Source organism: Corvus moneduloides, chromosome 6, assembly GCF_009650955.1.
Source record: "Corvus moneduloides isolate bCorMon1 chromosome 6, bCorMon1.pri, whole genome shotgun sequence".
NCBI classification, from domain to species: Eukaryota; Metazoa; Chordata; class Aves; order Passeriformes; family Corvidae; genus Corvus; species Corvus moneduloides.
Genome location: NC_045481.1, coordinates 17,437,250 through 17,454,960, shown reverse-complemented (window position 1 = coordinate 17,454,960; position 17,711 = coordinate 17,437,250). Strand labels below are relative to the sequence as shown.

At 39.4% G+C, this 17,711-nt stretch overlaps 1 protein-coding gene across 9 annotated transcripts in view; it reads right to left on the bottom strand.

Annotated features, from left to right (window-relative positions):
• Window positions 1–17,711, bottom strand: part of FOXN3 (forkhead box N3) — a 212,444-nt gene that overhangs the window by 9,842 nt on the left and 184,891 nt on the right. For 7 of the 9 annotated variants that reach the window (XM_032113454.1, XM_032113453.1, XM_032113455.1 and 4 more), the window contains 2 exons: window positions 7,760–7,868; window positions 215–238 (listed from right to left, as the gene is read on the bottom strand). In XM_032113454.1, coding sequence (XP_031969345.1) covers window positions 215–238; window positions 7,760–7,868 — 133 coding nt within the window. The remainder of the gene's footprint in view (window positions 1–214; window positions 239–7,759; window positions 7,869–17,711) is intronic. The other 2 variants (XM_032113459.1, XM_032113461.1) reach the window with 1 other exon arrangement.

Here is a 17,711-nt window from a genome sequence, read left to right as displayed (position 1 = left end):
GTACTATGGGGTTAGCATCCCACAGTGAGTGCCTGCAGAGATGCTGGTAAAGAAAAACAGAAGTTCACAAAGAGGTGCAAAAAAGGAATTGCTCCAAAAAAAAAGGGGGCGAAAAGGAAATACCAATACACTTCACAAGAAAGGGCTCTATGGTGGAACTGGTCAGGAAATGGACAGCATTTGCATCTCAGAAAAATCTTTGTGTTTCACTTACATTTTGAAAGATTTCCAACCAGTTCTGCTTGAGGAAATAGAAAAAGGAAGAGAAAGGAGGTAAAGGAGAGAATTAGCAAAGGATATTTGCAGAAAAGTAAAAAGTTATACAGGCAGAGTGCTTTAGGATATTCACAACATCAAAAGTCATGTACCCTGAAAGTAAATTAATCTGATCTGTATCTTAATATGCAATAGCTCAAACATTAGATGAATTACTTATAACTGATATTAGCCGATTATTAAGAGTTGAATGAACTAATATCTAAACAATTCATATTCCACACACGCTTCTGAGACATTCTCAAGCTCTACATTGCTCTTACACCACCATATATTCATTACAAAATAAATCTGTGATCTACTTAGTTCAATCTAGACCATCAGGGGACAGAACTCCCCTGGGTTTCAGGAGACAGATTTTGGCTAGCTCAATCTATTTTTGCTCACAGCTCTGGTTGTAACTCTCACTTTGTTACTGAAACAAATAGATTAACAAGCACTTGCTCTGATGTTGAGTATTTTTAAATTATGGAGGGGAAGAAAAGGTATTTAAGAATTCTGTGCTTACTATAACAATGAGGGGAAATTTATTTTGAGTGATACCTCATTTTCCCCTTTTTTTGTTCAGAACTTTATTTCAAAATTCTCAGAAACTGACATATTTTCATGTTTTAAAGCAGTGGCTTGCTCTTTCAGGAAAGTCCATGGGACAGTCTCTAGAGCTTTTCAGCCTACTGACATGGACTGTCTTATTTACTTGAGGGATCTGAGCCTAAAGCAATGTGCACAGATTCTTTTTAAATATTTGGTTGTAGCAGAATGACACAATCCTCAAGCAGTGCAGGAGTAAGTTTGGACTTCTGAAAGTCTGACTTCATTCCCGTTGTTAATGGATATGAATTTTGCTACCGATGTCATCAGAAGCCAGATGGGACTCACAGCAGCTGGGTCTCAAGTTAGAGGAAATATCCTTTGCACAGTGTTAGTGCCTCTGCCTTTCAAAGAGAGGTCTTCCTCAGGATGAGACAAAAGTAAGTCTGTCATTTTACCAAGTAATGGCATATCTTCCTTAAATTTCTCTGCTAGCTTGAAAGAAAGATAGGTAATCACATTCTGTTTGTAAAATGGCAAAGGTTTTGCTGAAAAATACTTACTGTATTTCACACTTGAGACAGGTATATTCCTTTGATGAACAAAAAAAACCTATGTGGAGTTTAAATATCACCTTAATCTACCTCTGATCCTTCTGGATGACAGATACCGTGTACCCATAGATGACAGTTTTTGTATGTAACTGGAAACGCACAGTTAGAAGATACAAAGAAAGCAGTACAGGTAAGCTGGGTATGTAGACTTTGACATGTTCCAGGTTTGCTAAAAAAAAAAAAACCCAACACTTTTTTTTTTATTTCAAAGGGAAATTCAGGACAGTCAGAACTTTTGGCTACAGCTAGTTGAACTGCTTCTTAAAACCACTACAGACCAGCAGACAGAAGGATGAGCAAGCATGTGAAATGTAAGTGGTGCTCACTTGCTGTACAATTCCTGTCCGGGGTTACTGAGTTAAAAGTCAACAGTGAGTTGCTCACAATAGTGACAGAAGCTCTTACAAAGGTACTTCAGAGAAAAATTGGTGCAAAGGACTACAGTAAATACCATTCATGAACTGCCAGCAGTATCAACAGCAGATCTAATGTTAAGACACAGGGAGCCCTGTGCATTTTGCAAAGAAAGAATGATCAGGTCAGTCAGCGCTATTGTCCTTTAGTTATTAAAGGACTCCTTTGGCTCCCAAGGATAACTCATCCTGCCCGTTACAGGTGGGGAGGGGAACACAGTGCAACAAGGATGGTTTGGGGTTTGTTAAGCTGGTCACGCCAGTGATAAGCACTACAAAGATACAATTAAGAATTTATGAAAGGAAATACCTATCAATTCCTTTATCTAAGCAAAAATAATCGTTCACAGATAATGTAAGTGAATGATAATAACTGTACTTATGCTTTGGCATCTACTCTGCACATGCTTCTTATGTTTGGTTTATTTAATCACTGCTTGAATAGCTGCTTCAAAGGAGGAAAATAGAAGCAAAAATAAAGCCAGCATGAGAAATAGTCACAATAATAAAAGCTATGCCCAAGGAATAATCTAGTAATTGCCCTATAATTTTAAAATGAAAATAAACCTAAATAACCATTTTCCATCTTCAAAAAAAGTTAAGCACAAAACTCATTCTTGTCATGCCCCAGTGATCAGAAGCTGCATAAGGAACTGTGGTATTAAGAGCAGAACAGGTATTTTAAAATCTACTCATGATGAAGTAGGTAAGGTTTGTTAGTGTTGCATTTTGGAGGGTTTTGGTTTTTTTCTGGGGTTTTTTTGTTTATTTTTTTTAATTCCTAAAATCAAGGAAGAGCTGTAGCTCTGCCAGTGCAGGTGCACTTGCTTTCCTTATGAAAAAGAAAAATTTTATCTTGGAAACTTGAATAGAAGTATTTTTTTACTGAGGGAAATTCTCTGGGAAGCTTGTTTGCAATTTACAGGTAATTGTGAAATTCCTTGAGAATGTCTGTGTTTAACCCCAGCCAGCAACTATGTACCATGCAGTTGCTTGCTCTTCCCTTCTCCAGGGGGGGCTGGGAGGAGAATCGGAAAAAGGTAATCATGGGTTGAGGTAAGAACACTTTGAAATAAAGTAAATAATAACAAAACCAGGAACGACAACGATGACAAAGATGAGGAAAAGAGAGGTAACAAAAAGAGGAATAAAACACAAGAAAGACAAAGGATGCACAATACAACTGCTCCCAACTCAACCCATCCCTCAGGAGTGATCAGCTCCTCCCTGCCAACTCTCCCAGTTTATGTACAGGGCATGATGCTCTATGGTATGGAATATCCCTTTATTCCCCTTACAGAATGTCCTGCCCCTGCTCCCTCTCAGCTCCTTGTGCACCTGCTCACAGGCGGAGAATGGGAAACAGAGAAGTCCTTGACTTGGGACAAGTGCTACTCAGCAACTAAACCATCAGCATTTTATCAACATTATTCTCATACTAAATCCAACACACAGCTCTGTACTGGTTAGAGGAAGAAAATCAATTCCATCCCAGCCAAAACCAGGACAGAGAAACTACAAATGTTTTGTGAAGAATTGGATAAAATGGGAAAAAAACCATGTAATTCTCCATTAATTTTTATTTTTAACCTGCAGTAATTTAAAATCCAAGGTATTTCTAACAAACTGTACCAAAAGTAATCTAACCAATTACCTAGGCATATGTAGCACATAAAGAAGTTTTTTAAAAAAAAACTTACCAAGGCTATTTTGTAAAACATCTTCTGCAAAATAACCTGAATCAAATTACAAGGCCTATGCTAAACAGCTGGTAAGATTCTCTGTGGGGTGAATTTCCATCAGCCTCACCTTAGTGGATTTGTCCACATTAGGCAGATGAAGCTTAGGTTCAGTAGTTCTACTGCACAGCAGCAGGACTCAGACATAGTCACTAACCACCCACACACTATGGGTAACTGGAGAAAATCACAAATATTATGGTGGAGGCTGTCTGCTGGATGTACAGAAACTGACGTTATGTAGTCTGAAACGTGAGATCAACTTTCAAGCTTGTGCTCTTCCCGAGGCTGATGTAACAGGTAATACCTGACTCCTGTGCAAGGTGATTATATACGGTAGGAGCTTCGTGCACCTTGCCAAGACACGTGATGCCATATGCACCAGCCACTTTGACTGTCCCTACCAAAGCAAACACAGAAGTCCTCCTAGGAAAACATTTAAAAGATCTTTTCCAATGGATGATGATAGGAACAGCAAGGGCTCACTTTCACAACCAACTCCTTGCTGCACATAAGGAACTACTGGCTTTGCCTGCTTTCATTGAATACCTCTGCCAGTCAGTATTTTCTTTTCTACATATCCAGACTATCACGGCATTTACTTTTAGTTTCTCTCAGGGAACTATATGGGGATATGGTCTGCCAAAAATATACCCAAAATATGATGGATCTCATGCTAGAGACATGCTACACACTGTGCAGCTTTGAAGCACTATTTTTCCCTGCTGTCTTTGGGTGGGTCTTAGACTTGTCAGCCACAACATGGAAAATATGGATGGTAAACAAGCTAAAAGTGGTGTGAATAAAGTAAATAAAAAGCTACTGTCAAAACACATCCAATTATGCTCTGCTGTGGAGATTTAACACCAGAGGATGATTTTCAAAGTAAAAATAGTGTGGGATGCCTTTCCATTTGTAGATTAGCTTGGAATGAAAGGCCTATTTGTACAATTTAAACCAAATGCACTCCACAATAACGATGATCTCCTCGATTGCAACTCTTTATTCACGGAAAATCATGTTTGTTAAATAATTTTCAGGAGGGTTTTTTTAACCCAAAGTACTTAATTCAACTGTACCTTATTTTAGATATAAAATATAAAGCAATTGCATGTAATTGCAAGGGAAGAGCAACACATCAATACCTTGTGCAGGAACAAAATATGCCAATGCATTCAGTCACACTATTGAAGATGAACAGCACAATAAACTTTCCTATTGATGGGAGCTAACACATCAGAAATCACAGATTCCATCTTCGCAGTCCAATGCTACAGCTTTGGCCTCCTTTCTGAGTAATAGATTAGTCAAAACACACCACCTAACGACAACTGCGAATTTAACCCAAGACCAAACTTTTTGTTACTGTGTTTTGGCACTAATGGCACTGCACAACAGGACAACATACTGCAAGTTATTTGCACCAGCCTGGGGGACAACAAAACCAAAGACCATTAAGATATTGAGGAAATAAGACACAAAATGAAATAAACAGCTCAGACAACAAGAAAAGTCCCAACAGAAGACCAGCACCTTACAGGAGAACCCGTGATTCCTACATATGGTAACTAAAGAAAAACAGTTAAGAGGTTTAATTTACTATGCAACTATCTGCTACCCATAAAATGCTAGTGGTCCTCTATGAGAATGATGAAAACTACCCACTTTAGGTGGCTTTAGACCTTCCATTTACAGCACCAAAGGAACACTTCTCAAGAAAATATACATTTGATTTTAAAAGTCTTGGAAAGAAGCTGTCTGGCTTCTCAATATATAGGCAGAGGCACACAATTTCTGCAGAAAACTTAACAGGAGACTTCACCACCTCCCATGGCTGCCCAGACCTCCCTCCTGGTAAAAACTAGCAGGGAAAATCAACCTTCCTGCACCTAGACAAGTCTGAAAACATCCCCTGCCAGCCTGATTGGACCTTCGTCCTCTATGCAGGAATGACAGCCCAATCAGAGCAGTCCTCCTACTCTTAATTGCAAAAGAAGGCTGCATGGATGCTGTGGTAAATTTCCGCTGCTGCACATTATAAGCAGAAGTTATTCTCATGAGATGCCATGAAAGCTCAACATGACAGGTCCTATTTAGCCCTGTGTATCTGAGGAGAGGGGTTGGCACCAAGAAACAGTGTAATTTTCACAGGAACTGATAACAGAGGTATCCAGTTTTGAGAAGACCAGATGATGTTCTAAGAGGCACTGTGAATCCAGATTGATCTTCTTCCTAAAGAAATTCTGAATCGTATTATCCCTGAGGGAAACAAGACAAAACTTCCTGCTGAACTTGCTCTGTTGAAGGGAGTCCCCTAACTTCTCAAAAGATTTCAAAGCTTCTTGTCTGTGCCTCCCTCTGCCTTTCAAGAATTAAAAGAGGGGATATTGCAGGAGATTTTAAATATAAGCAGACATTATGCACACCAGGAATATATTCATAGCAAGCTATTTCTAATACTGCCTAAGGCTGGAGAAGAGAACAAAAAGAATTAGAAATGTCTGCATTAACTAATTATAAATGCTTTTCTGTGAGACACAGCAAAAAGAACATAAGCAAGGGAGGGGTAAAATCCCTAATTTCCCAACTCTACATTAACAGGTAGCTGGTAAAGATCCTGTTCTCTACCTGCAAGGAAAAAACATGAGAACAGTTCTTTGAAAACATATAAAATTGAACTATATACAGCTTTACAGCACAGCAATTTGAGGATGCCTACAAAAGTAAGTTTTCAAGTGGCCTGGAAGTAGAACAGTTCTAGCTCCTCCGTGAGTCAACTCTGATTATGAAACAGAGTCTAAGCAGGAAATGCAGATGAACTCTAGAGAGAATATTCAGACCACTATGTTCTCCATTTAGCTTCGACACCTCATAAAAATTACGTATAATTAATGATTCAGTAGTCCCACGGCTCTGCAATCCTCACTGGAGCAGAATACAAGTCCTGGGTAAAGCCAGGGGCAAAGCTGATGAAGAGAGCTGACCCCTGCCGCTGGCAAGGCCAAGCTGTGGTAAAGAGAGATGGAGAGGAACTCTGCGGAATTCTGGAGGATGACCCTTGGGGTTGCATCCCTTCAGTGTAGCAAATGGGAAAAACAGCTGAAAAACTAGCTCATCAAAAGATATGGATTTTATTCCAATTAGTGTCTTCCCCTCTGCATTTTAAGCATCAGAGTACATGAATGTCATAGGCTCTCTCTGTCTTTCTCTCCATTTACTGGATGGAAATACTGCACCCAAAGGGCTAGACACTGATTCTGAAAAGGGATAAAAAGTAAAAAACCCCCATGTAAATAGTAATGGAATAAGACCCACCAAGATACTTTATTTCACTGCCTTGCAGCCTCTTCCAGAGAAAAGAGAGTGTAATTGGAACAGCCCAGTAAAGCGAGGTCAGCACTAATTATGAAACCCCACCCAGAATACCCAACTGCCTGAGCTGAAATAGCTTTTGCAGATACTGAGAGTTCTGAAAGAGGAGGGCACTGGCAGTACACTTGACCAAATTAATCTCTGTTGTGACTGACAGAAAATGGAGCTACACCTGAGGCAAATTGTGCTTCCACCAATAAACCAGCACTGCTCTAAGCAAAACAAACCACTGAACCACAGTTCTTACTGCCATCACTAGATGTCTCTTACTGCTCTGATTCCTGATAGTTGAGTATCTTAAACAACATTTTACCCTTGAATGTTTCAGTATAACCTTGAAATAAAACTGTAGTGAAAGAAACTGCCTCACAAAGATCTAAGTTAATAACAAAACGACAGCTATATGTTCAAATAGCTTTCAAGATTAGCTTTAATATTATTGATACTCTTCTCTCTGGTAATTAATCCAGGAAAAGGTCTTTAAGAAAAGGGAGAGAGGGCAGGAGCAGGGAAAAGCATTTGCACTTAAGAGAAACACGCCACTATAGGAGGTTCTCACCACAAACTGCCTGCAATTTGCTAGTGAAAATAAAACTGATTTTTACAAACCATCGTGCAATAGACAGATATGCCATGACTATCCTGCAAAGGATGATAACCCAAGAATTTTAGGTGGCAGAGTTTTGTTTCATTTAGAACCTCAGAAGTATCGGCAAGCAGCAAAATACCCGTTTACCAGAGCTTACGTATACTTTTACATTTTTGGCAAAATACTAGTTTATTTCATACAGATCCCACAACGAGCCACTCTTACCTTACTGCGACAGCCATGCTTCCTATAGGGTTGATTGGCAATGGCCTGGCTCCAGGAAATATTCCTCTACTCAGTACTCGAGCTCCATTTTGTATCACTCCCGAAGGAACTAAAAACAAAACAAAACATAAAACATTTTTTTCTTTTAAAGGAAAAGTTAGAAAAATATAGGAGCAAAATGTGGAACTTAAGCTTTTCAATGTACTGAAAAACCATTAGAGAGGCTCGTGCAGTACACTGCTTACCTTGGACATCTCAGCCTCGAGTCTTCTGAGTGCCATGCTATTTCCAACACTATTTTCATGTCAACCAATGATAACATGGCTTGCAGAAGCCACTGCCTGACCTAGTTGCTGCAGATCATTCCTTGTACAACTGAATCACTTTTGTTTTGTAATTCCTGTTCTGCTGCGAATGCATGTGCTTGGAGTCAAAACCAGCTATGAGCACAGATGTTAACTATTTTGTCTACAAAAAGAAACAATGATCCCTTACAGATAAACAGAACACAAGTACTTCACTGCAAGATTACAGTTCACAGCTTTTTATCATCATAGTTTACTTTCTGAGCAGCAGTATCTTGGCCCCCTGTCTTCTGCAAAATAAAATATTAACTACAAATATGTATTTACCAGGAAGAGAAAGAGAAGAGGCTAAAATGGCATTATCTCTATAGCATTAATCAGGCCCTGTCTCTGGCCATCAGTGACCCTGCCACACAGCCTGGCAGCAGTCCTGCGCCTCCCGCACATGGCCAGGCCACAGTCCAGCCCCCTCACCCAACACGGGCTGATGCCACTGACACTGAACTTGTAGGTACTGACCACTACAGACAAGACCTTTCACTGGGCCATTCCACTTGGCTTTAGATCAAAAACTGAAGCTCTGACCAACAAGATTTTAACCTACGACCAAGTACATGCTTTCTACCCAGGCATGTTTCTGTACCCTGCGCAGCCCAGGGCAGACAGCTGAACAAATAGCAGAGAAGCACTACCCAGGCACTACCAAAGGAAGAGTGTCCTTAGCAGGTCTCATGATTTTCCTCCTCCACTGTGAGATGCAGGACTACCAAATACAGCTCTTAGTCTAGGCCTTATCAGGGACTACTTACATGTAATGGCATTTGTTTGCACTGCTATTATGTCCCTTCAGGCCGGAACAGTAACCTCCCTGCAGCCTCCACCCAAACTCGCTTCTTTAACATCCACAGCCAGCCAGTTCACACATGTTCTATTTACTATAAGTCATCATTCATACCATAACTTCCCCCCATGAGGAATGTCCAAAAAGAGCATGATGATCATTACTCTTTATGTATTATTTTTAAACATACAGATATTATAGAAACACATGTAAGATAAATGTAAACCATATCCCTTCATATACACCCACAGAATTTATTTTTAAACAAAATACAGGGAGACTAGAAAAATTATTCAGAATCAACACATACACCTTACATGCCCATCTTCAAATACTCACACTCTGAAATACTAGGGTATTGTGAAGCAGGTGAGTATAGTCTCAGAAGTATGGTAGTTCTAAGGTGCTGAGGTACACTTCAACTTCCTATAAGTATCAGCCAGATCAACAACTCCCCTCCTGCTGTCCTGGTGCTCACCTTACTTCACTCCAGAGCACACAGATCAGTTCTGGGAAAATAATCTTCTTTCCCCTGGTTGTGAGAGCACATCACTCCCCTGATCAAATCCTGTCACTGTGTTACACCCACCCTTGCTTTTGAGCACCTCTGAAGAACAGGTCATTTATATTTAGGTGCTTAAGTACAGCCTCAAATGGCTAAAATTACAGAACCTAGTTTATAACAACTTGGGTCAGCTTTCAATGACCAGAATAATTTTAAAATTGCATTTTGCTATTTATACTTCACTAGTCTGTACACTTTTTCTTTCACTGCTAGTTCATGGGAAATCGATCAAACCTGTTTCACTCAGGGGACACTGCAAGGCTTTCACTGCTCTGATGTTCTGGTTTGTACATACTGTAGAGGAATGTTCTCATGTTAAAACTCAAAAATCTGAATTTATTATTGTATTTGTTTCAACAGCCTGACCTTGGGATGCCCAAAACACCAGTGTCATGAAAGAAAAGCAGTCAGCTCAGGGATATGGCTAACCTAAAATGCATAGGTTAACAGGTAAATTCAAAGTAGCAGATAAACGTGCCGAATACCAAAAGATCAATAAAAAGACATAATTTCCAACGGGCATGGTTATTCCAACCAACTTTTAAGAAGGACAGATTTTATACTGCACTACACAGTATGGTTTTTCTATGTTTACAAAGTCCCATCAAAAGAAATGAACCAGGAGCTTTGACTGAGAAAGATCTGGGCATTTTCTCTTCACTGTGATACAAACCACAGTTTTCTACTGAAATGAAGCATATATGCATATGCACAGAACCACGTGTCAGTTAGTTATGGATACTGCCTAAATATACACTGTAAAACTTCAAAGCAAACATACTGGAAGTGCTACTGCAAAAAGAGAGCAACAGGCTCCTTGATGCCTAAATTCTTCTTTCCACAGTTACCTAATTATCCTGTTCTGCTGGCAGAGTTAACTGATGCTTATTCTTTTTCTTCTCCTACTCTCTGCCTTATTGACAACTTCCATTGCTTCTTTAAAACATCCTGTTTGCTTCCTCACCAATTCTCAAAAAACAGCCTCCTGTCTTTCCTTCTTTATCTCTTCTGAGTTTCCTTTTTTTCCTTGCACTCCTATATATGTATCTATACCTATATCTATATCAAATACAGTGCCAAGTCTCACAGCTTAGGATTTCTATACACTGACACCCTCACTGGAACCTGTCCCTCATGTTCCTTGACCCTTTGCAGGTTTGTAAGTCACAGTGTGCTATCCAGGAAACGCTCTCTTAAAAAGCTTCATATTTAGAACACTCCCCCCACCCCCGCACACATTCTCTCCACACATTCCCTTCCAGAATTAACAAATGTTTGTACAAAAAGAAAATACAGAAGTTTGCTGTCTTCTGAAAATACCCCCTAAGAGACAACTTGGTCTCTTGTTCCGTCTATGAAATTCACTTCCATCATGACCAGTCTGTGCCTCATGCCACCACTCACTGAAAGGCTTCAGTAAGACTATTCAGGCCAGAAGAGGCCTTAACCATGACTCTGTGATTCTAATTTTTCTCTGAAGTACATCACAGCTCTGTATAATGAAATCATCACTCAGAATTCAGTAACTATTTCAGCTTGCAACAGCAGTGTTATTGCTACTGATTTTTGGTTTTGTTTCCCTGGACTCTCTGAATTATGATGCAGCAATACCACTACATCACTCTGACAGACAAACAGACAGGTTGTATACAAGGGACCACTGAAGGAGGACACTGGACTATGGAGTGTATCCCTGCAGGAAATATATGTAACCATAAAGGAAAAAACCACCCCAACATCCTAAAATGGAAAGTGGGATTAAAATAATCCAGTGGTAAAAGGTATTAATTTCTAGTTATCCACATTACCAACGTGCCATGGTAAGATTGATCTTTCTTGCTCATTCATCTCTACTTACAGCATTTAAAGCATCAAAACGGATCCTTCAGAAAAATTCCATTAATTACTTAATGTAAAAACGATTATGTATATAAACTGCTATTACACTGTCCCTGGCACCCAGAGTCTTCCAGCCTTTGTGCAGGCTGTATGTATATTCAAGGAATTATTTCTACATCTTGGTGCTTTTGAAGGGTTGTGGATTATTTACTGGAAATTATGTGGTGCTTTGATTCCAAAGATACATTTACGCCTCACAAGCTTTAATTACGTTTCAAACCCATACTCTGAGGTGAGACATTTATATTTTAGATTGAAGATTCAAGGTGTGGAGGTAAGATAATTTACTCCAAGCCATATCATCAATCAGTACCAGTCTGGACTAACACCTTACAGTCCTGACCCCTCTCTTCTAATGCTTCTTTAACCAATAGTACAGGCAGGTTACAGGTTCCCAATTCCTAAGCAGAAGTGTGAAATGTAATTTACACCTTTTCTGTGCAAGTCCCGAAAGCCGTTTATGTTTGAGAAACTCAGCTGAAGAAAACAATGTAAGAAGACCTGTGCATCTCTTTGATGAAGGTTTCTTTTTTCACAAAATGTTCCCAGTGAAACACTAAGAGTCTGAAAAGACAGAATCTATATTCACCTTTCAACTTTCATCACTGCTATGTTTTCAAGGGTCTACTCTGCTCTCAGGAAACTTAAACCCAGGAAATACTTTCATTGGAGTAGAGTTAAACTGTGTACAGAGAATGTCCCTCATCTGCTGCATGAATGAGGAAATGATTTTTGGATCTTACGCTGCTCTGGTGGAATTTCACGACCTGAGTAGACTCAGCCAGTTGAGTCTCCACTGGCTAATTCTGGAACAAAGCAATGCACCCAATGTCAAAGATCAAGACTACACCTCTGAAATTCTCCAAGGGGAAAAAAATCTGCCTTTTGTAGTGAACTTTCATGCTCTAGTTTAACAGACAATAAAGTGAATGGCATGTAGGAGAACATAGCATAATCTGAATCCATCAAGGCACTATATTCACATAGTGTTAAGAGGCACTTCAAAAATCCAGTGTTGTTTTGTAGCCTGTACTCAGGGTCTGTAGGTGGCAAGTAGATGGCTACATGATCACTCCACAGCCAGTGCAGGACTATTCTAATCCAGAGCATGCTCGTGTGTGCACATTAGCTGAGTAGACTATTCCAACTACAGACTTCTTTCATCACATCTCTCAACAACAGACTGCATCCCTGATCTGTTACTTGCAGGCGTGTGCAGGTAAAGCAAGCTTCCCACTCTGGCTGAGATAACCACCTCATCCAAGATCTCCACAACAATGTCAGAAAAACCATGTCAGACTGGGTTCTTCTCTGAAGATTTGATTGTCAAACACACAATGTAGCAAGTTGGTAAAATGGAAATGCAAAAGAAGGAGGAAGGAATGGATAGCCACCAGACACACTGACACCCCAACAGCTCACTAAAAAAGGAAACTAACTTCTTGGTTAAATGTTGGCATGTGAAAGTTAAATGAAGTATCAGCAAGAGTGAGATTTGTTGTCAATCAGGAAAATGAACTGGGTAACAAACGTTGTTTGTGTGATCTGGGAAACAAACATACACTTCATTGAACTGTCTAGCTCAGGGTAGCCAATACTTAGTAAGGAAGAATGAATAGTATTTACTAAAAAATGAATTTTAAAAAGTGGAACGTGTGAGTATGAAAGTATCCTTTAGGGATAGACTGGTTCTTTGCTTCTTCTGTGATCATGAGGCACATGCATTGATCTCAGGGCCCTCTTCCCTGACCCAGCTCTTGTAGCACAGAAGAAACCATTATAGACAAGAGGTACTGAGTTTCTGCTAATATCTGTCAGCTTCAGCCCTTTTCTGCCAAGCTTTCTTTCAGCACAGTGTTTAGCAGAATACTTTATATCAGGCTACAAGCACTCAAAGTAGGAAACTGCTGATGATGTATAGTGGATGGGACATCAGAAGTTGCCAAAAGCAAATGTTTTCTGTCAAATGTGTAATTTTATTCAACTACCTTATCTCAGGCATAAATTTGATGACATCTGCCCAAATTGTATTTTACTGCTCAAGGACAATTCTATAGCTCTTAAATTCCACTCTCTGTAGTCCTTACAAACTGCAAATCTAGGATGCATCCAACAAGCCATTTATTCTGAACAAAAATTTGAGGTGGGGGAGACAAATGTACCCTGATAATCCTATCACACTCATACCTAGTCTAAAAGTATTATGAAGAGTACAGAAAAAGAAGTAGAAAGTATTTCATAAAAGTAAGCTTTCTTTCCAATTCTATTTCACTTTAATGGCTCAATATTAAATACCAAAGTAAAACAAAACAAAACAAAATCCCAAACAAAACCCAGCAACAGAAAGTTTGAACATTATGAAAATGTCTTTTCCTAGTATTTGCTTTGATACAAAATTGTCAGCAAAAATAACTTTATGAAACATTTTACTCTCAATGATTTATCATTTTCTGATACTCCAAGTTAGGCTGGAACCTAAGTTATAGTAAGTGACTTGTCCATAAGCAGTATGAAGAGAACTATCAAGTTCCATGTTCAATAAAAACATTCCAAGAAAACAGCATGTTCTATTTTATCCTATTTGGAGAATTTTCTGACTGTCATTAAGGCAATTTTTTTTTGGTCTTCATTCTGTATATTCCTGTGTCTCACACATAATACAATCCACTTGCATTATCTTAAAAAGTTAATTTCATTGGGGTACAATTTTAGAAGTATAGAGGTGAAGCATACAGATCTCCTTAGGGAATTACTTCTCCTCCCATGAAACTTACAGTGTATGTATCTAGTCTAGGTTTTATAAGTTTTGAGGCAAAGACTAATAAAGACTTTCGAATCAGAGAGACATTGGTTTCAACCCTGGTAAACCTATTTTTTAAGAAGCGCCCAGCAAAACTCCATGCTCATATCTTCCCAAACATCTCTACCACAGCACTTTGGACTCCTGTCAGGAACCACCCACAAAACCAGTGTTGCAAAGTCTTCTGAAGGCCACCCCTTTCTAGCCAACCCAAGTGAGTAGTGATGAGCAGTACTGAAACCGGAAGATGCATGTCAAATGCTTTCTGTGAGCACTATTTAATAGCTGTTTGCATATTAAACTTTAGGTTGAGCAATAGACTTACATTTGTGTACAATACACAAATTACACAGCAATGGACAAAGGACTATGCATGCATTTGAAGCTATGTGTAATAGCACTGAGAAGCTTCTTGGATTAAATCAGTATTTCCAGGATAATCCCTTTGACCACAGCACTCTTCACCAGCAGTAGCAGCCATACACTAAAATGCAGTCCCTTCTTTACTCGTCCCTCCAGAAAAGCAAGTGGCTCAAAGTTCAGGATGACCTCAACAATTAAGAAGGTGTTGTTACTTACATGCTTCCAGTGACTTGAATCTCAGGAATTCAAACATGCTGCAAAAGCACCAAGACCTATCTCCATTTTAATCGTGGCAAAACATCATAGTTTGGCAAGACTTAATGATATGCTCAGGACGCCACACTCTTAGGAGTAGGGAATACTATGCTGGAATGACAGCTAGTAATATTAACTTTCAAGACATTGGTAAGAACTGAAGTACTGAAAGTCTTTTGTACAAAAATGCAACTGTACAAAACTACCTCATGGACTTCACTGATTTAGCACCCATGAGTTCTAAACGGAGCTCTACCATTTGTTCATCATCCTGTTTTCTTCTGTCCTCTCTCCAAATCAGATTCACATGAGGGAAACAGGCCCAGAAATTTGATGCAACTTGCCCAAGATGGCCCAGACAGTACTCAGTGCCCTGCAGGTCCAGATACAGTTTTTAATGGAAGTCACTTATTTTGGAATTAATATGCATGAACTGGCTTCTAATAAAAATCCCAAGTATTTGTAAATTGTGATATCTGCATCTAAAGGAAACAGGTGTTCCAATCGGTCTTTCTTTTCAAACACAAACCTACGAAACCTGATGAAACCCAAGGACTTCAATAAACTGAAACTGAAAGTATAAACTGAATAAGTATAAATAAACTGAAAGCATTAAATCTATGTTCCTACATGCTCTCTCTTAGCATATCACAGTATTTTTCACGCTTTAACTCCTCATGCCAGCTGGATTGCAGTTTTCAGTAGAAACTTGTACACAGCTGGCTACTTTGAACTTCTGCCTTTAGTTACAGTATACGGTAAGTATTGGGGTCTGTGAATATACTGCAAAATGTTAATAATTGAGAAACTGATTTCTGATGTTAACACTGTAACTATGATTGCATATTCCTAACCTTTAGCAGCAATGCGAACAATCAGTTTTATGAGTCTATACAGTAAAACCCACACAAACACAAAATAATCCTAATAACAGTATTTTACTCTTTTACTATGCCTTTTTGTTTCTTTGAATGAAAACTAAAGAATGGTGGAATTGGGGTAAATGGTAAGCAATGTTTTTCAGACACCACGTCAAGATTTCATATAAAAGCAAAAGCTGATTTTAGAATTCATTTGTGATTGCTGGCAGGGTTTCACACATGGGTGTGGAATTTTAAATGGTCATTTAAAACCATAAAGCTAATTAATCAATCTGTTACAAAGCAGGAATAGTTTACTCTGGATTTTCTAGTACCACTGGGATAGGATTCCCTTCTGACAGACCATATTAACAGTATACATTCCAGTAAGACTTTGAATAAGTGCTGGAGCTAACTTCAATCTAAAGATGCTTTTAGCACCCACACTCCCTAGATTAACATGGGTTTTTACACCACTCGAAAAGCAGCTTTTAATCCAAGATGTCTTCAAATTCAAAAGCCAATGCACGTAACCATTCACAGAAAATGAATCCATATTCTGTCACAATCTGCCTTGGAGGTATCCACTTGTCACTACAATGGTTAAATGTCTGTAGGACAGGCAAAGGTCTTAATGGACCAGAGTTTTAAATTTTCTGAGTTGTAAAGTTGTTATAAGGTGAAATGACCTCAGGTTCTGCCTCCAGCTGACTCCTTGTTGTGTCAGTAAGTGGCATGTTCAGAGCCAGACTCTCAGATCAAAAGAGGTTTCCATTCAGGTATTAACACCTGTGGCCAAACTACAAACTATGTCCTTCACTCTCCAAATCTTGTTTTCAGAAGATGGGGCATTTTGCAGCCCTTACGCACACACTTGACACCACAGTCTGATACCAGGAACAGAATTCTCAGACTTCAAGGGATCAAATAGTATCAGCACATTTACTGCCCTGGTAATTCCCAGATTGATTTACAGACCACTGCAGCCACTGACAGAACAGAGAATGAACTGTGAAATTCCAGATGATGCTCAGCATTGCAGTGAAACTTTCATAGCCAACCTGCCTTTTACTTGAAAACTAATTTTAAATGTGATTGTTTTTCATGCAATTGTTTCTTAAAAGTAAAGTAGCAATTAATTTGCTTTAAGTTACCTAAGATTTTCCTAACATGGCACATGAGACCCAACTGCAACTGATAGGACAGGCTGATTTACTTCTTCAAGGTATCCATTCACACATCCCTGCCAAAATATTTCTCCTTCATAATTTAGAGGGCCTCTGAGGTTACGATAAAAAGTTCTGGCCTTTCCTCCTGGCAATTCTACCCGTGTCTAGAAAGACTCGTGAACTTCTGAGCAGACCCTGCATTTAAGTTTAAGGGCACAGAGGAAGGCCTTGCTACTCATGGATATCAAGGAGGGAGCAGTGTGAATGAGGAGTCACCTTTCTGCTTTCATCTCCCTGTCACTTTTGACATCCTCACACAAGAGCCCACTGGAAGGTGGATATGCCAAACTCATAGGAGGCTAGAATTTCCTTCCTCAGAGCATATAATAGTAATAGGCCAAAACTATCAAACTATGATACCTATGAAATGACAGTGCACAAGTCTTCAAATCACTCACACTGCAATGTTGGCAAACATGTGCACATGACAAAAATCAGCAGCGTGTTTAGTACACATTTAGTACTATGAATCTCCTCCCATTCTTGTCTGCAATCCTTTCCTGTTCTCCAGTTCCTCCAGGAGTTCATATTACTCTGTGTTTTCTCCATCCTTTTCCATGCACATACTACTTACGTCCCCTTCCTTCTCCCATATACCCTTTTACCCCTGCACTTTGACTGTATACCAATTCCTTTTCCCCTCTTCTCTACCCCACAAATCTGGCTTCTTTAAATCTGCAACCCTTTGGAAATGGTCTCATTTTATTCTTCCCACTATGCCCAAGGGTAACCTCCTCTTCCCAATAAAATTTTTCCTTTTTCCTACTGACACATAGTGGAGATTGCTCACCCTTTTACCACGCGCCGTCCCTGAAAGCTGCTTAGGAGAGGAGGA